At 46.5% G+C, this 27,997-nt stretch overlaps 3 protein-coding genes and 1 non-coding gene across 7 annotated transcripts in view; 3 read left to right on the top strand and 1 right to left on the bottom strand.

Moving 5' to 3' along the window:
• Positions 1-248: 248 nt before the first annotated feature.
• gngt1 (guanine nucleotide binding protein (G protein), gamma transducing activity polypeptide 1) lies at positions 249-1,428 on the bottom strand. Its single transcript, XM_003969311.3, has 3 exons — positions 1,136-1,428; positions 965-1,063; positions 249-683 (listed from the first exon to the last, which is right to left on the bottom strand). Exons 2-3 carry the CDS (start codon positions 1,058-1,060, stop codon positions 558-560), a joined length of 222 nt encoding a protein of 73 aa, XP_003969360.1. The 5' UTR covers positions 1,061-1,063; positions 1,136-1,428; the 3' UTR covers positions 249-557.
• A 695-nt stretch (positions 1,429-2,123) lies between these two features.
• On the top strand, positions 2,124-3,805 carry tfpi2 (tissue factor pathway inhibitor 2). The gene is made up of 5 exons (XM_003969310.3): positions 2,124-2,284; positions 2,361-2,531; positions 2,882-3,061; positions 3,140-3,313; positions 3,533-3,805. Exons 1-5 carry the CDS (start codon positions 2,212-2,214, stop codon positions 3,613-3,615), a joined length of 681 nt encoding a protein of 226 aa, XP_003969359.2. The 5' UTR covers positions 2,124-2,211; the 3' UTR covers positions 3,616-3,805.
• A 3,983-nt stretch (positions 3,806-7,788) lies between these two features.
• The window catches only part of calcr (calcitonin receptor), a 30,066-nt gene continuing 9,857 nt past the window's right edge, over positions 7,789-27,997 (top strand). Inside the window, exons 1-10 of one of the 4 annotated variants that reach the window (XM_029844508.1) lie at positions 7,789-8,144; positions 11,360-11,446; positions 22,964-23,025; positions 24,789-24,903; positions 25,293-25,400; positions 26,541-26,626; positions 26,709-26,844; positions 26,915-27,025; positions 27,696-27,808; positions 27,896-27,968. In XM_029844508.1, the coding sequence (XP_029700368.1) occupies positions 22,981-23,025; positions 24,789-24,903; positions 25,293-25,400; positions 26,541-26,626; positions 26,709-26,844; positions 26,915-27,025; positions 27,696-27,808; positions 27,896-27,968 (787 nt within the window). In that variant the 5' untranslated portion in view covers positions 7,789-8,144; positions 11,360-11,446; positions 22,964-22,980. 4 annotated transcript variants of the gene reach the window in all.
• On the top strand, positions 24,192-24,293 carry mir489 (microRNA mir-489). The gene has a single exon (NR_105300.1). It is a non-coding gene; the product is annotated as a microRNA mir-489 (primary transcript).

Genomic DNA, 27,997 nt, shown 5'->3' on the forward strand with positions numbered 1-27,997 from the left:
TTACACTTTTACCAGGTGCTCAGAGCTTCCAAATCCGTTGCTGTTGACATTCATTGTTTACAGGAATTGTGTTTGATTAAATGCCAGCCCAAGACTTGTACTTTCCGTAACCCCAGGCTGTGTGTGAAAGAGCAAATCGGAAAGAGTGAGCACACAGCTCGTAAAATAAATTACAATCTAGAGCGCATGTGATCTGATTCATGAAGTTGGGCCTATATGCCGACCGACAGTGAAGGATGGAGACAGGCTGTGTTACAAACAAGCGGATTTAATGACATTCGCTTCCAGCCATGAAACAACAGGCGAGCCGGGACCGTATCCAGATCCAGACCGTATACGCACCTAAAGATTTATAATCCCTGTAAAATTCAGCTCCTGTTTATTTCATAGGAGTGAGGCTGCAGGTCTGGAGAGAAAATTGGGAATCATATAGTTCTTTATTATATCCTTCTACTTTTTTTTCAGTTTGCTAATCAGTTCTGTGAGGTGGGGGTGGGGGTGGGGGGTGTCACCAGGTGCTAATCTGACATAAATATGAAAAGCTCCTCAGGTCCAGTTTAGGAGAGCACGCAGCCACCTTTCTCCTTGAAGGGGTTCTTATCCTCTGCGATGCCTTTGACGAGGATATCTTCATCCATTCCGGCCACGATGTAGTCTTTGATTTCCTCACAGCATTTAGATGTCTAAAAGGAATAACCGGACTTAATGTGGGACAAACAGCCAATTTACTGCTCAACACAGGGACAGAATAACAATTCAATATATTGTCTATATATTATAATACAATATGGCTCTGCTAACTCTAAAAAGGATATTTATTCACTAGAAATCCCTAGAGTCCCCAAAGAGGTGGGTGAATAAAGGGGTTGCACATTTAAAATAAGAATAATAATTTCGATATTCAGAGATCTTCAGCTCTCTTAAGGGATCCACAATTAGCCCGGGATCTCGCAGATCAACTTACCAACCACCTCTCGAGCTTCACTTCATTTTTAAGCTGAGTTACTTCCATGAGCGCCTTATCTTTGTCCGTCAGGTCGTCAACATTTATGACCGGCATCCTCTGCCAAGAGAAGAAGCTTCACCTGTTACCACACAAACACCTGAAGGCCCCGAGGAAACCAGACACACTTACGAGCAAATAAAAGGAGCAGTCCTCTTCTCCCGGAGTCCTGCTGAGGAGTCCCCTCTCCTCTTCCTCAATCTGGGTTATAAAGTAATCCGTATAAACAATCCTAATCTGCTAATCTGATTAAACCCAGGCCCAGCTCTCTCATCATTATCAGCATCTCATGAATGCGACTCAGCAGACACACTGGAGTCTGTCCGGGCTCCTCTGGATCACACAGCCTGTAAAAGACGACACAAATGATGCACGTTGCATCTGAACTCGGCACTGTTGCAGCTGCATTTGGGCTCTTATCAAATACAAAAATAGGTTCAGGGGGCGGGGTCTCATACATCAGGTCACTTTGATAAGACGGCTAATCTGTATTTAGCCTCCACCTGTCAAGACGGCGTTCCCTGATTATTCCAAACATGAGTGCAGGGCATTTTTTTTTCCAGGTGAGCAGAGACGGAGCAGTGATGCAGAATCGTGCCGCTGTGCAAAATAGCTTGTTGAATAAATCTAAAAAATGGGCCGAAGGGAGGGAACAGGAAGCAGAGCTGGAGGTCGCGGGGACGAACGTGTTGAGGTGGATGGATAGAATCGGGAATGAGTTCATCAGTGGGATTTTAGTGCTTCTGGAAGTGACAAAAGAGGTTGGAACAGTCAGGCAGGAGGCCCAGAGGAAGAGCAGAGAGGAGATTTATGGCTGTGGTGAGAGAGGACATGAAGGAGAAGAGGATGCAGAGGACATGGGCAGCCGTGTGCTGTGCGCGTGCGTGTGTGTGTGCGCGCGCGTGTGTGGAGGGAAAAGTGGGGAATGGACACATGGATCACATGTGATAAGTCCTTCAGAAATGTATCACCATCATCATCGTTATCATCATCACCATCGTCGTCACTGGTCGTGACGTCACTCATTTCGTTAAATCGCCCCTTTACTCAATTTCGTCAGAGTACGAACCCACTAATGTGGCTGCTATGTTGCGAAGTAAAGTGAGTCATTAGACCCCACCCCCCCAAATGTTTCCAGTGAAAAACTTGGGTCTATAAAGCTGGGTGCAGCTCGGACAGGTTCCACAGAGGCAGAAAAGACTTTCACCATGGAGTTTTACGCACTGGTCGCCTTTGCGCTCTTTTCCTCGTTTTGCAACGCGCTGGCGCTGTCCCCCAAAGGTAAGACAAGTCGATAGCAGTCTCCTCCAGTCTGGCTTCAAGGTGCTTGAACTTATTTCCCCTGCTTTGTTATCAGCCGTGTGCCTCCTCCAAGTGGACGAGGGTCCCTGCAGAGGAGACATTGAGCGCTACTATTACAACACCATTACGCAGAAGTGCGAGCTTTTCGGCTACGGAGGTTGCCAGGGAAATGCCAATAACTTCAAGAGTTACCAGGAGTGCCAGAAAACGTGCTTCAGAATCCCAAGTAAGTATCCGGAGAGTGGAACCCGTCCTTCATCACCCTCCGTTCTGGTGTGACAGCCGTTATTAACCGGCCGCGAAGCTGCTGCCACTGTTCGAGGGGTTGGTTTTATTTATTTATTTGCAGTATTTATGGGGTTTTGCTGTAAGTATTCAAGTATTTTAGGGTATTTGAACTACACGAGACACTTGGCGACGCCTCCCTGGTGTTCAGTTACAGTTGTCCCACTTTATTGACACTGTTCAGATGTAGGTATAGAATAACTTATATATATATATATGTATACATAATATAATATAATATGGCGGTGCTAACTGTAAATATGATGTTTATTCTCATCTCTCTGTCTCCAGAAGTCCCCCAGATCTGCAGATTCCCCAGCGAGGTGGGTCCCTGCCGTGCCTTGCTGAGGAAGTACTTCTTCAACATGACCAGCATGCAGTGCGAGCTCTTCTACTACGGCGGCTGCCTCGGCAACTCCAACCGCTTCGGGGACCTGGCCTCCTGCGAGGAGTACTGCAGCCCAAAGAAATGTGAGCGCCGCCCGAGTCTCACGTCTCCCTTTATCGCCGGCTCTATCTTGACCCGAGTCTTTTTTTGTGTCCCCACAGCTCTGCCCGTCCTCTGTCTGGACCCTCTGGACAAAGGGAAGTGCTCGGCATCCATCCCTCGCTATTATTACAACGCGGCCACCAAGAGGTGCGAGGAGTTCGCCTACTCGGGCTGCGGAGGGAGCAGCAACAATTTTGTGTCGAGGCAGAGCTGCAAGGATGTGTGTGTGAGAGGTGTGTGAGGAGGGGCGAGGGGAGGAACCGCTCGTCGGGTTTCATTGTCAGGCTTGCTAAGAAAAAAGGACCCAAAATTTAAAAAAAAAAAAAAAAATTAGAACCCAGCTCTGCATCTGAAGAAGACGTTGCCATGGAATCCAGTCCCACTCTGCTAAGCTGTAGATAAAGTCGCAACGCAGATGATCTCACTAACCGGCCGCTGTGTTTGTGTTCCAGGGAGGAAAATAAGGACAAGGGAAGGAAAAACGAACCCCTTGCGCCGGAATAGAAATAATCGCATCACTTTCATGCAGGCGTAGACGTGCATGGAGGACAGTCGTGGTCAAATGAACCGGCTTTGTTCACGCTAAAACTGCCCGTCAATGGGGTGGTGGTGGTGGGGCTTTAGCTGTTTACTGCACTGATTCACTGTTCTGACACTGTAATGTATTTCTCTTGTAATGATGTGTTGTCATAGCGACTTTTTTAAATAAAATGCTCTAAAGTTGACACGATCTCGCTCTTTTAAGCTGCTTTCTCCAGGGTCAGAAGCTAACAGCAGTAGGAAAGAGCTGAAATTCTTTGCTCAATTCCAGGCTGAGCTCTGTGATGCAGCCTGGAACAGAGGAGCAGAAGTGCTCCTCGCCGGCAGGTTCATTAGCTGCAGCGTGCAGCTGCTGCTTCACAAAGAAACAGTCGGGTTCGCTGCAATTAGAAGGTGGTTACGGTGAAGCTCAGGTGCACGTGGACCCAGAGCTCATGGGTGCATGTTGGGCTGGATCACACGGCAGGGGCCGCAGCCCTGCTGCTGCCTGGAGGTTATGGACGGAGACCTCCTCGTCCGCCCTGAGAACAGAAGAGCTTTTGTGCAGATAATAAATATTTATAGTGGATATCAAAGGAAATGGCTCAGCCAATTCGTCTGGGCTATAAATAGCAATACAAGCTGATACATTTAGGAAGCAAAGTTAAGGGATGGGGCTGACGGCAGCACGAGGAGGCTGCAGCCTGCGGCCGATTCCATCTGCTCCTGAACTCCAACCTTCTGCTGCTTTTTAAAGAAATCCACTCAAAGCAGTAAATAAAAGAAAACATTTACGGCGTTGTTGCCGTGTGGAATGATTGAGATTTTCTCAGATTGTTGACTGTAAAATCTTGAATCACAACACGTGGAGGGGCTGCAGATAGAGGTGGGAGTTAACCACAGCTCCTTGGGATCATCAATAGGTGGAGGTAAAATAAACACGATCTGGTGCAGATCAGAGGGAGATCAATCGAGCCCGCTCTGGTTCTTGCATTAGATGCACTACATTAGGCTGGCTGATGTGGTTTCTCATAGATAATGGGGATTAATGAACTTTAGAAATAAACGGATTCATCCTGGGAACAAATTTCTCCTTTTGTTTTCCTATTCTGACACCAGATTCAAAATTCTCGGTACAAAATTCTAATAAAAGAAGGTCTATCGCCCCCTGGTGGCAGATCAATACATGTGAAACAGGTCCGCACTAATTAGCTTCCATGTTTTTACAGTGAATAGCAGTCTAATGAAAAACATCAGGGCTAAGTTGCTGTTTTAATTAAAGCAACAAACTTTGAAAACAACAAACTTTGGAGGCATTTTTGTTCATATTTCAGAGAGAGCAGCCCACAGCTGTTGACTCAGCTGAAAGGAGTCCGCAGCCATCTGTGTGAGTAGGAGGATCTGGTGACTGAAATCATGGGATTGGACACACAGAAGCATAAAGAAATCATGGGATTGGACACACAGAAGCATAAAGAAATCAATAAAATCACTGTAAGGAGATCCACCTCTACGTGGATCCCTGATAGGAAGACCAGGAGGCTCCAACAATGTTCACATTACTCATATTCGTAATCATTAAACTTATCTTACTCTCATATTACAATAATAATCGAATTGCTTGTCGTCCCTATATATTACATATATGATGATGCTGAAATGAGGAAAATTCTTTTTTTATTTTTGGACACCAAACATGACATCACCGTCTCCCCCCGGTATTCTGACCTTTTACACAAGAAGTCACGGAGCCCGTCGGCCTCCCTCGCCACCCCCCGTGTCTGGGGGTGACAGGCGGGCTGTTCCACGCTGTTGCCCTGGCTGCTGAACACATGCAGCCGTTGTATAATGTCAGCAGACAGAGCGGCTCAGGTGGGTCTCCCACCACGGGATGCTAATCTGGGTTTTCTCCGCGCTCTTTCGGCTGAAGGGCCGTCCTCGTCCCAACCGGCGCGGCGTTTAAAATGTAAATATTTGATCATTATTCCGACCGTTTCGACAGAGTTATGGTCGCACGTCTCCTCCCACCAGCCGCGTGTCCCCAACAATCGCACCGTCCTTCTACACACGATTCATCCGCCACACAAACCTGCTGCATTTGGCCCACAGAACCGTGCTGGAATCCTTCCATTTCAGCCAAACCAGCAAACACCAACGTCTGCTTCCCCCTGATGCCAAGATGGGGCTTTCTTTTTTTAAAATATACTGTATCTGTCAGGCACATCTGGCAGGTTGGATAGTAAAAAGCGTCTTCCTCATCTTCGGCGGAGACTTTGTCAGCTTATGTTCAGCGCGTCTCTGCAGACTCAGCGGCGGAACCCGCTGGCACATTTGAATTTGCTGTCTAATACAAAGCAATGACGCATTCATACAAGCTGACCCAGCACAAGTTCCCCCATGTGAGAGGAGCAAAACCCTAAAGCTGGAATTCTCCTGAAGATGGACTGTACCTGCGGGGGGGGGAGTAAAATAATGATTGTTTCCTTTGGCCGAGGAGCATAGATGCTGATATTAGCATCACTTTGTTCTATAATTGTCCGATTACGCTCCGAGCGTGAGGCAGACGCAACGATCCCAGGTCCCTTATGGGATTCAGCCCTTTAATTCCATTATTTGCTTCTCGGCTTCACGCTGACAGTTCAGAATGCTTCTAATACTCAAATGACCTGTTCCGATGTGCAAGAGGCGGCGGGAATAAAATGGAAGGCTGCGCCAACGTAGAGTCAAGCCAAAGCCTGGTGCGTTCAGGCTCACCCCCCCCAAAAACCAACAAATTAGACCCTCAACATCTCCCAAACTGCCCCTTTAAACAACATAACATTATAAATTCATCTGTGAAAGTCTTTCTGCCCATCAGGGTTTTCAGCCTCCGCCACATCCTGAGGGAAACATCCCAGCTTCAGTGGCGGCGCGTCTGTTTAACGGCTCGCTGCTGAACGTCTGGGCGGCTCTAAACGGAGATCGGTGGGTGTTTAGCTCAGGAAACAATGAGCGTTAAGGGCTTTAATTGAAACATCAGACGTGATGTCGCCCTTGTTGGCCTTTTTGAAGCCTAAGCGAGTTTGATATTGACAATCCGTGATGGATTTGATGGAATTTTGCCTGATTCCCAGCTGGAAAGGCGCCCAAATATGAGAGAATCCCGTTGCAATATCAAAGTTAGACTTTCTTAAAAGTCCCATCAGCTTGGCTCCTTAATAATCTGGTAAAATAGCAGCGCTGTGACGCTGTGATCCCTTCCCGCCATCATTATTCTCCTCTGAATTCCAAACACGCCACCCCGCCGCAGCCGCTGACCATAATGATGAGCCTCTGAGATGAGGAGACGTCCTCGGCCCAGAGGCCTGGAGAACCAAATCTGTCGCCCGACTCCTGAAGTCAGCGTCTTTGTCACGCTGCAAACATTTTAGAGCTGCAATGAACCCGTCGATCAGCGAGGTTTTTGTCGCAGGGCCGATTTCAAGCTGAGGCGTGCGGGCCAGATGTTGGCAGCTGCCCGAGCTTCCTTTCCAGCGTGACATTGTCCCTGTTGCTCTCATGGAGCTCGCATGATTCTTGGAAACAGTTGAGCCTTTTTACTGCGTCAAATCCTTTGGTCTCTGAGGGATACAGATGTCGACCAAATCCTCAGCCGCGTGTAGCTCCGCCCACAACCAGCAGAAGGTCCAGATCCACAAACCTCAACCAGATGTTTCAGCTCCGAAGAGACAATTCTCAGGTACTTCTGTGAGCTTTCTTTTTAATGTATAGTTGATGATGTTTGAGGATTTGGGATTCATAGAATTCAACCTGTGAGTAGAGGTCAGAGGTCAGATGAATCGGGATTAATCTCACAGTTACACCAGCGACACCTTTTTTCTTTCTCCAACTCATCAAGAACGACTGGAAAGGGTGGAGGCAGCTCATAAACGCAGATCATTTCAAGAAGTTAATGCATTTTGTCGCGCAAACACACCTTGACGCAACGATGCGCCACCTAAATGTTGGATTTTAGAAAACAGGCATCTCTGGATGAGACGATCGGGTCTTCTCATTGATGCAGGGTCACATCATAAACCCAGATCCAAACCTAGATCCATCTGCTGGATCTATAAGGCATCATCGTGACGTGTTTCTGTCTCCAATCGCGCGCGCACTGCTGCGTTCGCCGCCCTCCTCTCCCTCTCCGCGTCCGTGCGCAGCGCAGTCGGAGGTAAAAGCGAGGAGGGGCTCCGCTTCCACACGCTCGGCGGCTGTTACGCGCACTTGGATGAGCGGGCGGGCAGCAGTCGCGGCTCAGAACGGCTCCGGAGCGGCGCACTGCCCGCTGCCACCGCGCGCAAACGCCGCTTCCCAGCAGCTCGCAGAGGAGGCTGCCGCCCGGGCACCGCCGCGCCGGCGCCGCCTGACTGATAGACTTTTATTTGTGTTTAACCTCAGTGGATGCAGAGACAAAGTTTCTTCTTTTCGCTGGCGTTACGGGAGGAGAGCAGACGCGGGAGGCGCAAACAGCCAGGGCTTCTGCCTCCTCCACCCGGGCTGTGGACGAAGAACCTCTCCTCAAAAGTAAGTCACCCCCCCCCCTATTGACATCTCTAAGTTGCGGCTGAGATGTAAAGATGAGTCATCCCGTGGTGTTAATTTATTTATAGCCACATGTGTTTGGACGGACTGATGGAGCAGAAGCTGCTTCCCTTTGCCGGGGACTCCTGTGACTCTTCTCTTCGTGTTTGCACTTTAAAGAGGTTTATTTTTTATTTTTTTGCTACAATCCTCTTTAAACAGATTAGCTCGAGGTAAAAAAATGTGAATTGTTTCCTGTGACGGCTGGAATTCTGGGTTTGCCCTGGTTTTGGGAGACGCGAATGCAGGTTCGGGATGAGAGTTTGGCTGGGAGAGACGTTCTCACCGCTGGGAACTGATGAAAGCAGCGACGCAGAGGAGTGCGCCGCACGCAGACCCGTGACCTCAGCACACGCACATGCATCCACACGCACGCACGCACGCACGCATCCGTCCTGTCTTTAAACGACGGGGATAAACTCTTTCAGATTCTGCTCATTCGCCTCGGATGAGAGGTGCAGCCTCACAGAGAGGCTGGAGATGACGCCACAAAAGTGCGTCTCATCTTTATGGTTTCGGATTTGGCAGCTTTAAAACACACTCCTGCGCTGTGTCAACATGTTCCACCTCGGGCCCCTGAGACAAAAGCCCCCCCGCACGCCCCGCCGCTGCTGCCGCAACAGCTCGTTTGTTCTAAAGCAGCAGCTGAAGTGGCTGATGTCTGCGGCTAAATCGGGATTCTTCTGGTGGGGATTCCTCCGTGTTTACGTAACCGTTTTGAAGCGCGTGCCGCACGCGCACCGACGAAAGGCGCCCGGCGGCTGTCGTGCGTATTTACGCGTGAATGACAGCGCGCAGATAAGAGCAGCATCAGGGGAGACGTGTGCAGACGGGCAGACTGGTACCGAACCGAGCCGGGACGCTGGCGTCCGCCTGCTCTCTGGGTCTCTGAGATGACTTGGTCGTCGTTCTTCTGTCTGTCTGTCTGTCTGTCTGTCTGTCTGTCTGTCGGGTGTAAACTGGTGGGCGTCACAAACCCCCCCCCCAAAAAACCCACACGCACACACACGTACACACACGCACATTCTTGTTCTTCTATCTTTCCAGGTACCTTCACATACACCATGCGTCACCCTGACCCCAGCCATCCCATCTAAGCCCATGACACTGACAATATCCCAATCCCAGTCCTTTGAAATGTGGCCCCCACTTCACTTACATGGCCCCAGCATGCGGTACTCGGTATGCAATTAAAGTGAACACACATTCATCCACACACATTCATGTAATTGAGACCTTTCACGCGTAGGAGGTCAGCAAAATACCTACTGCCTGCTGATATTCCTTAATATTAATCACGCTAATGGAGCATGTTTTATTCATGGCTACGCGCAACAATCTGCAATGTCACTCCGACTCTGTCCAAGCATCCTCACGGAGGTTTCCGCGACAACAGGATGGGGCTCAATTGACTCACGCTGAGATTAACAACGACGAGTTGCTGATGGGGAAGCAAGTTATTCCAACCGCGTGTTGGTGATGGAATCATTCTGCCGAGCCGGATCCCACATTCGTGGTGTCACACGTGACGGATCCGACAGGCTGCTGCCGGGATCATGTTGGAGCCCAGAGATCTGATCAGCTCCAGTTCAATTTCACAGTCATGCTGCAGTTATCGTTGCATATTAAATGGTTTCTTGCTCAGATGTGGGGGGTTTTTCTGGAAGAAAGTAAAGTGAAACAGAGGGAGCAGAGGGATCAATAGGTGGTGCTAGACTCGAGTGAATGACTGGAGGCTGCTATATCTGTGTGTGTGTGTGTGTGTGTGTGTGTGTGTGTGTGCCCGATCGTTTCGTTTCACCTTGTCCTTTGATTCCTGACTTTAATTTATGGCACAAATGGCTGAAACGTGCCGCCTGACTTCCTTGATCGATCGACTGCTTCCTGTCTGAAATGCTGGAGCATGTTGGCCTTTTACCCCCAAATTCCCAACGTAGGCTTGGAAAGAAACAAAGAAGTTGGCTTTTTCTTTCAGTTTATGGTGACAAATAGCTGATAGGAAGTGTCTCTTTAGCTAATAAACCAGGCTTTGGGACCATTTTGACGTCCTTTACTGTTTCTTTATCCCATTATTTATTGTTGATTGAAAACCCATTGATTATAAACGTTCCCATTAATCCCTAATGAATCCAGAATAAATCATCTTATCAATACCGTGTGCAGACTGATCGTATCTGTATCCTCCTGACAGACAATAAAAGTGAAACTGACTGTATAAAGGATCCAATTAACCAGCTAATAAACAATCTTCTGCATCCAGGACTCCAGTTTTTCCTTCCTTTCACTGTTCACCCTCTTTTTGGTCCGTTTCTTTTCTCCTTTTTATCCATTAATTCCAGTGCATTCTTCCACAGAGCGCCGGGTGCTCCTGTGTGGAAGCTCATGTCGTTTCCTCTTTATTTCCTATTCGATTTCTCCTGAAACCGTCGTCCTTAGCGGCTCCTTGTCCTCCGCTGCTAATTGCATTCTCAGTCTCTCTTTCCTGTCCTCTGCCCAGGCCTCAGTATTCCTTTCATCCGCCCACCTTTCTATTAAATCCGCTCACCTTCTCTTTTCCTGTGCGTGTTTGGAATGACATCCTGGGGGTTCTGGGTGCCAAACTGTCAAGCCCTGATAGCTTTCTATTGCTCGGGGAGCCACAATTCACGCTGGAGTCGGGGTCACCTCGACAGATGGTGAGACTGATGTCCTGTCAGGGCTCCGACTCTGTTTCAGAGCCACAAAAAAAAAGAGGATTCAACAAACTTTAATCTGAATTAAATGGAGTTGTTCCGTCCCAGCATTACTGGGTTTCTTCCCCGTCCTCGTCCCTGCAGATTTCCAGCCAGGTGTCCAGATTATCGCCCCAGATAGCTTCAGCGCTTGTCTAAGGAGCTGACATTTAACGGGGGCTCGCTGGCAGATTCCTGGCTGACATTTTTTGGTGTTTGGCAGCGTGTCAGAGTCTGGAGGCAGCTGTCCGCCTGCATGGCTACAGTCACTCTAGTTCGAGGTTGTTGTTTTTTTTAATGGAAACACTCTTTATAAAGCCGTCAGTAGATTTGTGTAACTAGGAAATTGGATTCTTGCTTTAGTCTGACTAAAACTGCACTTTCAAAGCACGTTAGCTCAACTGGAACCCAAATCATGCGATTGACAGTCGTTCTGCTCCTCATCAGTCCGACTGGAACGGTGCCAGATGATCTGAGCGTTGGCTACTGCGCCGCGCTACATCCTGACCTGGGAGTCGAACAGCAGCTAGAAAGGTTAGAGGTCATCATGTCCAAATTTGCAATGTTGTCCATTGTAGTACCACTTTACCCCTCGTTTGCTAATTTGCTAGATCACTATTGACGATTGTTGCAGTCTGTGACCTCATAGGTCAACCGGAAATGGCCGATCATTAACGAGCAGACGGAGTGTAAATCGGCACCTATCCAGGCGGAGGTGACCCGATTCCACTCCCGTAAATGTATACCGGGGACAAAGACAACATTCCAATTAAACAGCTCAGGGATTCCTGATTGTGTGGGACTGGCTCTGATTTATGGCTGAACTGGATGAGCAGTGGCTGAGTACCACATGTTCCTGAGGGTAATTTTAGCTAATGCAGTGTTAATCCACTCTGCCAAAAGAACCCCAAGCTAGCCCGCTTATGCTAATATAACAACGAGTCTTTACTTTAACTGGTTTCTAAATGTTAAATGCAACAAACAGGGAATGAAGATCGGGTGCAGCAAGAAGACACAAGAAGCTGGAACACACAAAACAAACCAAAACCGGAGTTAATTAAGGATTAAGCTAATTGCTGGTTGTACTGGTGCAGTCCGCTACTTTGACTAATGATAGCTTCGAGGCCCTTTGAGGGACAAATCAGGATAGAAGAGTTAAAATTGGCGTAATCAAATAATTAGACGCAGATATGGCTCCAGGACAGGAAGGCGGGTCCAGACGTTCATCAAGAGTCACATGGTGGCAGCAGCTGGACTCTGAGGACAGGAAGCAGAACTTCCCTCGTTTTCCACAAACTGTTGGTGAGCGTAGATGAGAACGGCCACCAAACACCCGGCGGATTAGGTCAGACGGACGTGTAGGACAGGAGCGAACTGGTGTTCGAAGTAACGCCGAGTCCGCCTGATCAGGACGGTTGTAGCCAGATTCGCCAGATTTATTAGCCTTCTCTTCCTCGGCCTCTGAGACCACCAATCAGAGCAAACGGATCCATCGGCCTCCCTTTGTTGGATACGACATTTTAGATAGGAGATATGAGAAGCACATCGATCTTCTCCAACTCCGTTCCTCTATTACTGTATACGCTCATCACGTCCTCCTAACCCGGAGCCATCTCGTCCTTCTGCATTAATATTTGATTTCAGGCTGTTCGCACATTAAACACAAAGGTGCGGCTGAAGATTCCCTTTGATTAAAAGGGTTGAAAATTGCTTTTTATTTTTAACACAAGGGAGAAGACGACTCAATTTCATGGCCCACACACAAATCTAGTGGATGAGTGACAGATCAGCTTCTGCTGAATGAGCCTCTGTCCCGAGGGGGCTACGAGATAGCTCGGCGGTAATTAGTTAACGTTACGTTTTCTTCCAAAGGCCGCTCTGTGTGCTCTGAGACACGGTTAATCCCTATTACGATGTCCCCGGACTGCCAGGCGGCTCATTGATTTTCTTATTCACTTGGATCTTTATCGTCGTCGCAGCTCTTTCCACTTTCGTGCCGCCATCGCCCATTTAAGGATCCCGTCGTTGATGAGCGTAACCCGGGAGGGGACATTGCGCCCACCTTCCACGGGATTTTTCAGCTTCGCTCCTCTTTTTAAGAAACATCCCATTTCATTGCGCCACTTGCAATTTCCAGAAAATCCAGATGTTCTGCAAATCCAGAGTTTGTGGCGCAAACGTACACGTTCACATCGTCTGCGTACGGAGGTCTGCGGTCGTCCAAATCTGTTGACGCTAACCTCTGGAATCTATCGTCTGAATATAATCCAGCGTAAGAAACAGCCACACGAGGAAAAAACAACAATTGGAATATCATTATTTAAAAAGTCTTGCACAAAATTTTGTCCTTTTCCCCCTGAGGATCGTCCTTCTCGTTGGTTCTTCAGAATCAGAGCAGGCGAAAGGTTTTGGTTGAGTTTCCTGAATATTTGAGTGGGGCTTCAGAACGAGACTTCAGGGGCTTCTCGTGTGGAGACGGAGCGAGTTGTTACGTAACTACAGTGTTCTTGAAAAGCTCTCTATCTGTCCCTCCTTTAATGCGTCGCAACGCCGTGTTGCATCGCTTTTCCCTTCATTCCCCTTTTTACCCCCTCTGCCTTTTTCAATTTCCACCCTTCTCGCCCCTCTGGGTGTTAAAGGGTCGTGAGAGCCTTTGTGATAGCATCCCAAGTGTCCTAAGGCTCCTAATCATAGGGCCCCTTTCTCTTACTGCTTTGCAGCTTGTATCACTCGTACGTGCCCTGACGCAGCAAAGCACGCTAGGACGCCGCGGCCGGGAGAAAATCGGTGTTAATTCCTTTCGGCTTCCAGCCACAAAATACTGCTTTAATTGCTTTCCCATCATCCTCAGATGCAGTGTGTCTGTGCAAATGCTCATCAATTTAACAGTTGGCGATGTAGGGCAAAAGGAGTCTGCTAATTGGGTTTGTGTACAGTATCTGTCCGTTGATCCCCCCGATGCCGTGCTGATTTGATCTCATTCACACAATTTTAACGGACCTCATCAAAGGACGACTAAAATATCACACCAATAAAAAGCTGCAGGAGCGTGGGAACAAATGCACATTTGTGCTAAAAGCAGGTCGAAGTCACAAGTCATGTGCTCGTGACTGTAATTAACTCGTTTTAAAAAGGGCTGCGGCTCTTTGAATCGATCCACTTGACGTGTGTTAGACACTTCCTGAGGTGGTGCACTGCTTAGCACGCTCACCTCCTAGCAACAGGGCTCCATTTAGGAGGTCGTGTGTGATCTGTCCATGGATGAAGGAATCACAGGTAATAAAAAAGAAGTCCACGGGCCCAGGTGCATCCCCAGATGTCCTCACATGGAGCTTTTTAGAGAAAGAGGGAGAGGTGCAGGTGCCTCTGAGCCTATAGCGGCGTAATTGAGGGCAAGTTCTCCTAAATAATGAGCCTCATCAAAAAGGAAGGTTTTGTCTAGTTTTAAACAATGACACTGACCAGACGGACCATGAACAACCGTATATGTGAAGAGGAGGATTTTAACGTCTACGATACATTTTACCAGGAGCCGATGTAGAGAAGCCAATAGTGGACTAATGCCCCTTTTCTATTTGCCCCCCGAGCTGGCTCCCGAGTTGCTCTGATCTGAGAATAATACAACAGAAGGCAGCTAAAAAAATTGGAACATAATGACTTAAATGTAGGTAGTTTAAAAATCCTTACTAGCATCTTTATGTATCGACAAAGCATTTAGTTGATGAGTTATAGGTGACTCTTTCACCATGTTTGCCTTTTGAGCCCAAAGCAAACGCGTGACCGACGCCATCCTTGCAGTACCACAATTTGGCCAGCAGGGGTTTTCTTCTCTCTGAATCCAGTTCTCTACATAGATTGCTGATCCACAAATTCTGGGATCCGTCTGAGTTTTTCCATCCCCAAAAAAGAAACAACATCTCCAGGAATAATCTCTGTCTGTGCGTGTCACCCCAGCCTCCCGCTCACCTGCCAGGTATAAAGCGTAAAGGCAGCTCTCTTTATGAACCTGTTAATCTTCTGGAATAACCACCACTTTTCTGACATCTCACTTCCTCTATATGATCAACAACATACTGCGTAATAATGTAATAATAGAAAAAGTCCTGTAATAAAGGCGCAAATGGTTCTCACGGCTGCACACACACACACACACACACATACACACAAATATATATATATATTCCTGTGAGACAGGAAAACATACATAAGAATATAACATAAGAATAAATAGGAAGAAAAAGACTGAAAATAAAATCAACAGATGACAATAGTGAAAAACAGCCATCTGCATAACTGACAATAGCAAAGCTAATGCTATTGTTTATTGTGCTCTAATGTCTCCCTCTGCCAAACAAGTGTGCTTCTCTTGCTTCATTTCCCAGGTGTGTTGTTTCTTGCCAGGTTGTCTCTATGACGGATGGGAGATTTGAATGTTTTTGAGACTCAGGGTCATAATTAAGAACACGCCGTCGACGTCCGCACTTTCAGCCTTTTCTTCCCCGTTTCTGGGCAGAAAATCGAGGTCACATGGGCGAGCGCTGGCGCGCGACATCAAAGTTTAGCCACATGACGGGACGCGTCTTCCAACTTAATCCAGATCGTGCTAATGGATCATTATAGCCAACTGTGTTCCAAACACCAAATGCATCAGTGTACACCCGTGCCACGATTAGTTAATAGTGGGGCAATTTTCAGCCTACTTTTCTGTCCGGCCTCATTCGGGGCTGTAAATGGTTGCCACAGGTAATGGTAATGTGTCAGATGGAGGGGAAATGGGACTCTGCTCACCTCTGAATATTTGTCCGTGTGTGTGTCCGTGTGTGAGAGAAGAAACTCCATCCGAAACACCGTCCGAAGGCTAGCTCAGCTAACGCCGCTAATAAAAATGATCCCACGGGCCGTCTTTGAAGCGCTTAAAATCTACGGGCTGAAATTAATTTCCGTCTCGTTGTGGTGGACATGATGGCAGCCTGGGGAGTATTTGCTGATGCTCTGGAAATAAGGGCAGGAAGGAAGAAAACGCCAAGCAGAGGACACTCAAGTGCTATTAATGTGATATACAGACGCTAGAAAGGGGGGGGGGGGGTTGTTCCACTATACAATATATTTGGGAACAATTAATAGTTGTAGGTTACTTTTGGTGATTAAATTCTGCAAACCAGAATTTCTGCAGAAGTTTCTGGCCTTTAATGTTGTAAAATTGTCAACTTTTCGCCCCCCCCCCCCCCCCCCCCTCCAGATTCTGAATGTTTCTGAGCCAACAGCATGTCAGCGTGCCTTCACCCTGCAGTCATCCATCAGCACACTTCTGAGGCCGATCCTGACACTTTGGCCTGTTCTGCTGCTGGTCCTAGTATCAATAATGGCAAACCTGCAGTACAATAACAGGTTTTGTGTGGAGGGGAAGCGTTTGTTGATTTAGAGAACGGATTACAGGATTTCTTAGAAACATATTTTAATATCCCAAAGGTTTTTCCAACATGGAAACCATAGTTGAGGGACGGTGCCTGTCAGAACTCTTTGAGGGATCCGCGTGTTTCCTGTCTGGATGAGACAGGAACACAGAACCTCGTCCACCTCTGCTGGGCTCTAATGGAGCCATTTCTGACAAGCGCTTCATTTTTCCCCCTCCTGCCCTCATTTATCATCAATAATAATATGCCTTTCACCCGGGCCATGTTTTCCATCGGAATAAATCTCTTTCCTTTGGAGCCATCTTATTTAAGACGTGTGGATCAGGACCAGGTTGGATGTCCCCCCCCCCCCTCCTTGTCTCATCCTCAGAGCTCCACTTTATCTTTGAAAGAGATCTTCCTGCCAGAAGAGTTTGATCTCTGGGTCTGAAACTGCAGCACCTCTTCTCCACTAATGCTTGGACAAGCTGCACCCGGCTACGCTGGAGCACAAATTCTTGTTCCACCTTTTTGTTCTTTGATCCAGTCAGACTAGATTTATCAAGCAATGGGGGTTTGTGGAGGGCTCATCCTGAGAAGCCTGTCAGCAGTAGGATTGGGGGTCTACAGTCACCTTCATCCATTCATCCACCCACCTAGAAGAAGCCTATCGTGGCTGGCACTAGGAAACAAAGCCCTAGCGAATACTTAAAGACGCTCTGGTTTAGATATTTGCAAAATTGCATTTAAGATTAAGATTAAGATTAAGATGAACTTTATTCATCCCCATGGGGAAATTGAATTAGAGTAGCAGCGTATACAGAGTAAAGAGACAGAAAAAATAAATACAGATAAGATTAGAATGTTATAAGCATATATACAGCATATATATATATATATATATATATATATATATACAGCATATATATATATATATATATATATATATATATACACATATACACACACACACACATAATATAATATATACATATTATAAGCATTATAAGCATATATACATAAATATAGAATAAAATAGAAAAAAATTTACAACACGAGCATTACACAGTTATTGTTATTGGCTGGGTTTGGATGAGTTATGATAGCGGACGGCAGGAATGACTTCCTGTAGCGTTCCTTAGAGCAGCGAGGCTGCAGGAGTCTGCTGCTGAAGCTGCTCCTCAGTTTGTCCACTGTGTTATGGAGGGGGTGGGAGGGACTGTCCATGATAGGATGGGCCATGCTATCGCTAACAACATCTCTGCGCCTAAAATAGGGTAATATGGGATAAATAAGCACTTCCCACTGCAGGCCCAAACAAAAATGTGGCGCATTAGCAAGAAATCATGAAGCAGTTTGGATATCACAGCAGGCATTAAGGTGGAAAAGGCTCTGGGCCTCAAACTTCCCTCCCCGATCTCTCAGTAACTCAGTGATTTTGTGTGTCTCTCCACACCGGGCCTGTTGGATCCTGGCAGAGGTCGCTTACCTCGTTCACCATCTGTCCTCTGCTCCCTCCTCTTCTGGGAGAGCGCACCATCTAAATGTCATCGGTTAGCCAGCAGATGCAATGCGATCTTGGCCTGTGGGGGGGTGTGGAGAAAATATTGTCAGAGAGGAGAACTTTCCCCTGTGAAATTAGCTCCCAGTTTAGCTGATGTTTGAGCAGCTGACGGTCAGGCTGAAAGTAAAGTCGGAGCATATTTACTTTAAAAAGAAGAAGAGCTTTCCGTCACTTCAGGACTTTAACTGTGGAGACAAAGCAAAGCATGAAATTACGTATTTAGCCTACGCCTCCTCGGCCATAACCCTCGGGGACGCTGCGACAATTGTGCAAATTAGGCACGGATATGCAGATGGGATTAATTGTGCGGCAGCTTTGTGTGTTTTCTTCTGTTAGAGTTTAACATTTGATTAGTATCTTCTCTTATTGTGGGAGGATCGGAGTAAGGGACCGTGTGAACAAACGATCCCCTGAAACAGCAGAGAAGAGCTGATATTTGTAACCTTCAAACAATCAGGTTGTGCATTCATTACTGTAGCCTAAAAGGGAATTTTAGGGAGGTTTAATGTGATGGTTTTGCAGCTTTATTTTAACAACCTGGTGAATGTTTATAAAAGACTCGTTTAAGGCTCATTTTTATGGAAAAGCCATGAAAGGGAAAAACAAGAACTTGACCATCTGCGTTTCTGTTCTATGTTTTATTGATCCGCGTGAATTTCCCCGAGATAAAGACAGTTTAACGCGCCGACGGCGGCCGCGCTCTCGATCGTTTGGCTTCGTGGCCGCGGAGGTGGCGGATCCATTCAAAGACCACCGTGACTGTAACCTTGAGGAGCAGCCAGGCGGCGAAGAAAACAGGCAGAAAGAGAGGCGGGTGAGACGCGAGTGAAAGAAATTTGGATTAACTCGAGCATAATGAGCGAAGTCCTGCTCCAAAGAACACGTAGAACCTTTTCTGGGTCAAACATGGCCCTTGTGGTTACATTTGGTTGTAATTCAGTTTAACCGAGCCATAAACAACGACCCCTATCAGCCGATAAACAACATTGTTTTCACCGACTCTGCAGCTTCATCTGCTCCACAACTCTCACAATACGGAACCATTGTTGATGAAAACGTTCTAAATCCTGCTATTGAATTCTCCCTCTCATCCTTTATTGGGTTTTTGTTGTGCAGAATACTGGTAATGGGTGTTTGTTGCTGCCACACCGAGGACATCGTGTTTTTGGGACGGCGCGTCGTTCACTGCTGCCAGCATTGTGCAAAAGTGTTGGGTAGATTTCAGTGAAGCTTAATGGAGGATTGGGGAACGGGCCAGAGCAGAATCCGCCTGGGTTTGGATGCAGATGTGCAGATGAAGCACGTGTAAATATCTTAATGTCGACCTGTTCGTTTTCAGACACAATGATCCATCAATTCCCCCGCGTTGGGGATTTAAACCCGTCCACGGTGAATCCAGGTTTTACTCCGAGCCTTTTGGTCCAGAGGGGCTGGTCTGAACACGGAGAACTCGGAATTGCTCCTCACGCTTCATCTCCGACACAACGGCGAGGATCTGACACCAGCGCTCCAAAGGGGCGAGAGCTTTGGAAGGAGAGCTGAGGGGACCTCCATCCACCGGAGGGTTCTAATCACCTCGTTGGCAGAGTAAAGAGCCTAAAACGAGTCAGATAATGAGGAAGCTGCCAGACGTCCGCACGATGCTGCTGGATATAAACGACCACTCAGCCCAGTCTTTGAGGATGTATTTTAATAAGTTCACCTGTCATTGGAAATGAGTCCCCCTCCTTCCAAAAGGCGTTTGATCTTCCGCCGGCCGTGGCGCTCGCTGCTGGTTGGAAGGTAAATCGGGCCTCGCCGGTCCATCGGTGGAGGAACACAGTTGTTTCAAGCCTTTTTAAAGGCGCTTTCGATCGGCTCCGTTCACCAGTGTGCAATCACTAAAGCGACAAAGGAAATCGACGCAGAGCTCGTGATTATTCTGTTCACAGACGTCAGCCGCACGATCGCGCTGACTGATGAGTGTCATTGTTTCGTTCCACAGCTCAGAGGCTGCCAGTGTATTAACTCAGACACAAAGACCGGAGATTAAATCAGTAATATTTCACTCAGACGTCCGTTTAGATAGATAATAATAATTTTAAAAAAAACATCCATTTTTACAGATGTCAATTTCAAGCCTGGAATATCAAAGATTGTCAAAAAATACAGAGGTGCCACACGTTAGTTCAGATCATGTGAATTTAGTTTGGTAAAACTGAAATTCACAAATATAAATGTTACCGTGATAAAAATGGGGGTTTTGACAGTCATAGAAGGTATAAAAGTAGATTTTTAAATTATAGTAATTTATTTCTGTTTTGTTGCATCCAATATTCAATTATTTCGCAATAAATAGTGTAAATGACTAGAAATAATGTTCTGAATGGTGTCAAAGGAGGAGAACCTTGACAAAGAAAAGATGCACTGAAGGACTGAAAAATCTGCTTTTTATGTCAAGAAATTCTGAATGAAAGACTTGAAATTCATTTTTTTTTTAAAAAGCTGGATGAGAGTCAGATGGAGAAACAAGGTGAGAAGGGAAACAGATGAAAAGAGCTCGAGTTCTGTTGTCGAACGGGGAGAAAAGAACAGAAAGGAAATGAGAACACGTGTCTGGGTGGGGTGAATTCAAGCAAGGCAACAAACGGCTTTTCCCTTAATTGGAGACGCTGGCAAGCATGCGACAGACAAAAATGGAAGAGAAAAGTCACCCGGCGTCACATCAAACACGGCGTCGGCTGCAAATGCGAGGCAGAAAAAAAAAACGGAAGAAAAGCGTGGAAGCCTTTGAGGCAGTGCAGTGATTTTGTTAATGTTGTTTAGAATATAATAGAAAATGAGCGGCACCTCAGACCTCTGGCTTTAACATGCAACGTTACATGGAGACGCTGTGTTTTAAGATGCGTAATAAGCTGCATCGGGCTGCTGTTTCCCATGGTTATGATGCTTTTTCTGAGCCACGATTTACTCAATTTCAGTTATTTCCGTGCAGACTGCACGTTTTAGCCTGAAACGGCAATAAGAATGCAAACTATGCAGCACTGCTATCACCCCCCCCGCCTGTATTTCAGCTCCCACCGTCACCTGGAGTTAATAACCATCATGAGTGAGCAGCAGCTATCAGGGCCTGCAGAGCATCCAGCCTGCATTAGCAGGACGCGTAACGTCCGTGATGAGGGTCGATGTGTCCAAAGTTTGGAGAAAGGCATCTGTGTTACTGCTCCGGCAGAAATGTGTGCTTTCGCCCTGCCGCTTCCTGCTCAGGGCCGGAGGGATAAAGAGGTGTTGGGCTTTCTCGGCTGCTGTCAGGGTGATGTTAGGAGGACCAAACGCCGAGAGCACCGCAAAGAACCAGCAAAAAGCAGAAAATAGCAGAGGAAGGCATGGAACCGAGTGCATCGAATCTGCAGCATTAGACAGAATCCATTTTTATGGAGGTTGAGGATCAAAGAGAGCCCGAGACTAAAGGAAATTTCAGTTTTTGTGTGAACCACGTGCAGAATAAGAAATGATGCCCATCACTTTAACTCCAGCTCCTGGATTCCGGAGCCATTTTTAAAATTCGCCCCTTTTGTGTTGCAAAGTGCCGGGGTTGCCAGTTCTGTTGGCGCTGCGACCACCTCGCGCTGCATCAATGCTAAATAGCATTTGCATCATGCGGCCGTACACACTCCCCGAAGCCCGTGAGTGCTTTTCCGTGTCCTCTCAGCAGGCGGTCTGGTCTCTGTAATGAGCGACACACAGGACATAGCATGTTCAACCTAATGGCCTCCAAACCGCCGCCAGAGCTATGTTTAGAGAGCTGATGGAGCCAAGGCTCAAATACAGCCGGGAGGTAAAACGAGGAACATGTCGCACATTTTTGCAGAGATTAAAAACAGAAATGCGGCCGCAGATTTATTATTGATGGGATGAAAGTGTCTTCGCCGGCGCTGGATTTCGCAACGTAGCGCTAAAGGCTAAAAGGCTGAAAAAAATGGAGATTCATCCAACAGTTGTCTGTTCACTTATCTCTATCATCCTCGCGTTATAAGAATAGGCACTCCTGTCACGCACTCACGGTGAGGCTATTCCTGTAGCTTAGCTTCGCCTCGCACGTGCAGATGTACGTGGTGAGTTTTATGGAAGCCTATAAAACTCTCAGCAGGTTTCTCCTTCCTGCAGAACCCACAAAATCTTTATAGTAGTTTTGACTTTCCCACATTAGAAACTTTCAGGGTTGGGTTAAATTAAAAATGCTGAATCCTGGATGCAATAGAATAGAAGAAGAAGAAGAATAAAAATCCATTTAATGTCGTGTTTGTCAATGTCGGTTCCACCAAGCTAAATTTACCTTCAGATCTAATTTACTGGGTTTTATTTGGTTTCGTTCCATCTTCGAAAATGTCAAGATGGGAGCTGTTTTTACAAGTCCCATCTGATTTGTTAAGAAAAGCCGACTCGCTGAAGTTGCTACGCTCGAAATGTGATGGTGTCAATTCGTCGGGGTGACATTTGCTAGATTTTTGTGGCCTTTCAAGGATCATTTCCCTGGATTTTCCTCTTTGATCTGTATTGAGAGCCGCAGCGGAGGTGAATTCCGACAGAACCCCTGTTGATTTATGGAAAACTTTCTAAGTAAGCAGCTGAAGGCCAAAACTAACAGGATCCATCCAACTAAAATTCTTGACTTGTAGGAGTTGCTCGCGCGTGTCCATTTGTTTGAAAGCGAGGACGTCCCGGGGGCCATCGAGGACGCTGTTTGGCTGTCCTAGCTGTTCAGACTGGGGGGGGGTGATGGAGTTTCCAACAGGGACCCTGCAGAGAGACCTGGGATGAATTTTAAACCCGTCTCCGCACAGTTCCTGGACTGACCCCATGTGCTGCTGAAGTCCTGCAGGAGCGGAGGCATCAGCACGTGATTAACGACCCTCATCTGTTTCTGTCCGTCCGTCTCGAGCCGAGCAGCACGGCCGACCGACTGCAGCCTTTCTGCTGCAATGTTTTGCATTTCAGATGAATCTCACCGCTTCCTTCTGTCCTGCAGCTCTGTAATCCCACTCTGGGACCGGCCTCACGCTCTCGGACTGCGTTTCCTTTCTAACGCCTCGTTACCTTGTCTTCTATCTTTAGACATCTGGGCAGCAGACATGAAGTCAGCGGGATACAGTTGCATCCTTTGGCTGCTCCTGATGGTAAGAGGAAATGTTGCCACGTCGAATCCCGAATGTTCTATAGCAGGGGTGCTCACATTTTTTCAGCGTGCGAGCTACTTACAAAATGACCAAGTCAATGTGATCTACCCACCACAAAAATGCAAAACATCTAATTATTTTCAAATGCATTGAGGATTCTTTGTGTGTACAATGTATGTTGATGTACCTTGCATAACCGAATGAGCCAATATTGCAAAACACACATAATAATCAACTATTAACATTTTTTTGTAATTGTCAGAGTTTACTTTGATGACTTGCACTGAATTGAATCAGCCAGGGACGCACAGTCCAGACAGTAGCTGCTGACAGCCTCAAGGACACTTCCAAATGTTCAGTCATGGTGGAACGTATTTGGACTTAATAATCTTCATGTACTTAATAATCTTCAACGCACTTCGAAAATGACATCGTGAAAAAAAGTCCACCTCCCATTCCGTATGAAAGTGATATGTTTTTGTCCTCTTACTTGGTCCCGCTCCCTCATTCATTTTGATGACCATAAGCTTTAGCGATGGCCTAAAATCAAAGGTAATTCGCTGAATCACTTAGCGCTTCTGACTGGCTGCCCTGTATGTCAATCAAGTGACAGGATGAATGATAGGCTGATATTTTTTAATGTCACGCCGCGATCGACCGGTAGATCGCGATTGACAGAATGAGCACCCCTGTTCTATAGCGTATATATTCTGTGTTGGTGTGTATTCCAGGATTTTGACTTTTCCAGAGACACCGACAACCAAATGACTCTGCGATTTTAGTTTTAACGAAGAAGTCAAATGTCGTGAACGACGTTGCATGCTGGTTTATGCAGACGATGCACATTTCTTCACCCCACTCAACAGGTTCAACCAAAAGGCTCTGATGCTACCATAGAAGTTGAATTCAGACTGCTTCTATACAGTTTATGCTCTTTTGCACTCCATACCAACGGAAACCTTCATTTCAGGGCTAAAATTGGTTGATTTTCTGATTGGGGTGGAGTTTAAACGGCAGCTAGGTGCACCAGTGCAGTAGGTTAGCAGTAGTTACTGCTAGATGTTAAGTGTCGTAAATGTTGGACAAACACGAGCTCTTCGTTAAGTCGCTCGTCCGCGTTGATGAACATACGAGCAGCGAGTTTCCCCGTCAGTGGTTGAGCTCGTCTTCTGATACTGGTGGTGGCTTGGTGGTCGTATGCATGACGTCATTTACTTCGATGATTGGAGTGACATCATATGTACGGCTGCTAAACTGCTACAAGAGACTTCGGCAACCTGGTTTTCTTCAGTTGGGGGTGGATGCTAATGAGGATTCCCCAAGCTTGCACGGGCAAGGCTCCCAAACCCAAACGCATTAGGAAAAGTGTGAAAGCATGAGCTCGCTGCTCAGGAGAGGCTTGAATTCATTTCCAAATAAACGGTGAGATAATGAGCAAAATGAGCTCTTCATGTCTTGGTGAGCAGTATTATCGACATCAGCATTCACGCAGGCAGCCTGTTTTCACCTCTAAATACAAACAATGGAGCGCAGATTAGATTTCTGCCGGGAAATTCTTCTGCCTAACATCTTTTGTGAGCCAACACAATGGCAGAAGATACACCAAGAGGAAAATGCTCATCAGAGTTTATTCAAAAGAATCCGCAGCAAGTGTGCAGTTGCTCGGCAGGTTTCTAAACACCCACAGACACGCTCATGTTGTGTCCTCATCAGTCTAAGTGCTGAATTTCTGTCCTTTCCCTCTGCTGTCCCCTCCACATTAGATGGTGACTGATACTGAGTCACTGTCAGAGCCATCGCTCAGTCCTGGACAGAGTTTGACATGGCGTCAAAAGAAATGTGATGAGATGTCCAACAAACGTCCAGGAAACAGAACTGGTAAGAAGGAACAGCAAGCTGAATTAAAATATCGGTTTACCAGAGCTACACACACACACACACACACACACACACACACGGGTTATTATGTCTTTATGCTCTCATTGACGTAATCCTAAACTTACTCTAAACTTAATCTAACCTTTGCTTGAAAACTGTGACCCTTAAACCCCTTTGAATTTGTGAGGACCAACCAAAATGTCCCCGCTTTGCAGATGAATTGCATATGGTCCCCACTATGTAGTTTGTATGAGAACATACACACACACACACATTTAGAGACGAACATTATATTGTATGTTAAAAAAATGTTTTTCTGATGGACACACAAATTTAAGCAGACAAAACCCTGTAAAACTGTTTTAGGTTGTTGTTTTACCCCTCCGTAGGCATGTTCTGTGCACATTTTTGGGACGGTTTCCTGTGTTGGGAAGAGACGCCAGCTGGAGAATCCGTCACGAAAACCTGCCCAGACCACCCTGAACTGGACTCTGCTGGTAAGACCCATCACACTGATAAGGAAAGGAACTGATGATTCTCAGCAGCAGCTCTTGAATTGACCTTCTCATCTGTGCACTGGAGTCAAAGGTCGTGGCTGTCGTGTTTTATGAGGGTTTTACTTGACTGGTTCTGTGTTCCTCATTAGGATTCTTGACGTGTTAAATCATCTAATCTAAGACCTGCAGATACTGAAAGAGCAGATTAATACATTTATGAGATTATAGAGGGATTTGGGATTGGATTGGTGTATGATATGCATCAAAAGGTGATGATTCACTCATGAGATCAGCAGCTACTGATGATTTTCTTCCTGAGCCTACAGAGTTTCCTAATCCTCCATCATAATCACCCCAGAACTATTGATTTAATGTTCACATGCTCATAAATGTGGGCGCCCATTAGATATTTTCCATTCTTTGTGTTTCCTGCTGTGGCAGATGAGGCTTTTGGGGCATCAATAGTGGGATGAGGCACTTTTAAAAGAAAATGTTGATGATTTCATGCAGGCTTTTCTCTTAATCGGCGTTTTGCTTTTGATGGTGTTTTGCTGCAGTTGAATCAGATTAACCTTCGTGAGTAAAAATGAGTTTCATTTTATGTGAAACTAACAGTTTGGCTACAAGAAGAAGACAAAAAATATCTGTAATGAGGAATGAACGGTATAATAACATGTATGTGATGGTATCCAGGGTCAGGTCAAATGTGATTTAAGAGATGTAGAATTGGGAAGAGAGGAGGTGAAGGAGAGGACAAACGAACGTATGATGGACGGGGAGAAAAGGAGAAGCAGAGGGATGCCTATCTCCAAAAACGGACAGAGAAGTTAAAAAGATGGATGTGGAGAGAGGATATGAATGGGAAGAGGGTCTGTTTTTCTTAGAGGAGGCTGATCCTCCAGAAGAACCTGTGACTAAAAGGACCCCTCCTGACGCTGCTGATCCCAGGCTGCGGGGGAGGCGAGGCTGAGGAGCTGCCTGAGAACACCGGGCAGGTCGGGGGGAGACAGGAATAATGAGGAGCCATTCTTCCTCCGTTCTCCAGAGCATACACGAAATCGTCTTTGATGATGTGTGCAAAGTTAAATTGTCTCTCTGGAAAAACTAAATGGCCTCCTGTGATTTCAATGTTATTCGCAGAAAAAGTGACCAAATATTGTGACAGTCTGGGGAACTGGATCCAGACTGGCTCCACCTGCCAACCAGCCTCGCGGCACACATTAACGGTATTTAATTACCTTCAAATTGTCCGCTGATTCCGGGAGGCCACAATGGTATGTTCAGCTTTTCGTCCGTCAAACTTTCCAGTTGTTGATGGATGCGCCGACAGAGCCGCGCACAGAGGAAACGGGGGAAAAGGGCGCCATCGTGGAGCTTCTCCTGGAAAACGAAAAGACGTGCTATGAGAAAATGAAGAGAAATCCACCGTACAACGGGACAGGTGGTCCGTTTTCTGCCCCTACGTTGTCAATTTAGCGTGATCGGTTCGTGTTTTGAACGCATCTGTGCCGCAGGTCTGTTCTGCGGCCGTAACTGGGATGGCTGGCTATGCTGGGACGACACCCCGGCTGGAACCTACACCTCCCAAAACTGCCCAGAGTTTTTCAGCGAGTTTGAACAACCGGGTATGCAAGAAGACTGTTACTTCTCTCATGTATAGACTCAGAAGAATTCTCTTTTTAGTAGTTATTATCAGTTATCGAGAGTTGTTGGAAGTTCTAAAAAGGAGTTCTAAACAAGTTTTTGAATTTAAAAGTTGAAGGTCAAACATCTGCGACATGGCATCTCTTTTAAAACAGTTATGCCTCCAACTATATGGACGGTATATGTTACAGGTCCAAGAACGTAGCCTTGAGGTATTCCAGAAAATGAACATTCAAATCGTGATGAAGGCTTTATTTAAGCAAAGCATTTGATAAAATGTACACATTAAAACCTTCAATGCCACCTAAAAAAACAACAAGACAACAGCTAGCTGCTGTATGGATGATTAAAAAGTGTCCTGTCCTGGTCCAGGCTGCTCAAGGTCACACTGAAATTTATCAAGAATCTAATATAAACATTTTTCCAGGATCCATGCCAGGAAGGGAAGTTTATGCTGCTCGAAGTGAGTGTAGGTTATTTTAAACAGATGAATCAACAGATTGTGTGAAGAGTTTGAGTTATAACAGATCTCATATAATCACTTCTGGAAGTTGTTTACTTGTCGGTGATCAGTAGTAACTCTCATCCCAACCGGGTGAAGATATATGAGAATCAGGGACAAAAGTGTCCCTGGATGGTGGTTTGTTTCAGGAAAGGCGACCAAGTTCTGTGGAGAGGACGGGCGGTGGTTTTGCCACCCAGAGACCAACAGGATCTGGACCAACTACACCCTCTGTGCAAGCACCCAGGAGAAACGACTGAAGGTAACACGTGCGGAACCCTCTCAGTCTACCTGAAGAACATCAGATTATTCAGATTAAACCTCATTTATTCCTATTTTTCTTCCTCAGAAACTGAAGCTGCTTGAGAATGAATACAAATGTCTGCTCAAAATGAACAGAGAGGCCTCCGGCAACAAATCAGGTGCTGACGCTGTTTGTTGGACTCTGTTG

Source organism: Takifugu rubripes, chromosome 12 (genome assembly GCF_901000725.2).
Source record: "Takifugu rubripes chromosome 12, fTakRub1.2, whole genome shotgun sequence".
Taxonomy (NCBI): domain Eukaryota; kingdom Metazoa; phylum Chordata; class Actinopteri; order Tetraodontiformes; family Tetraodontidae; genus Takifugu; species Takifugu rubripes.

Excerpts from the sequence above, each read along its gene's own strand:
- gngt1 (XM_003969311.3), bottom strand. The coding sequence starts at position 1,060 with ATGCCGGTCATAAATGTTGACGACCTGACGGACAAAGATAAGGCGCTC. Across the intron at positions 684-964 it reads TGAAGCTCGAGAGGTGGTTG|ACATCTAAATGCTGTGAGGA; the intron begins GTAAGTTGATCT and ends TATTCCTTTTAG.
- tfpi2 (XM_003969310.3), top strand. The coding sequence starts at position 2,212 with ATGGAGTTTTACGCACTGGTCGCCTTTGCGCTCTTTTCCTCGTTTTGC. Across the intron at positions 2,285-2,360 it reads GCTGGCGCTGTCCCCCAAAG|CCGTGTGCCTCCTCCAAGTG; the intron begins GTAAGACAAGTC and ends CTTTGTTATCAG. Across the intron at positions 2,532-2,881 it reads AACGTGCTTCAGAATCCCAA|AAGTCCCCCAGATCTGCAGA; the intron begins GTAAGTATCCGG and ends CTCTGTCTCCAG.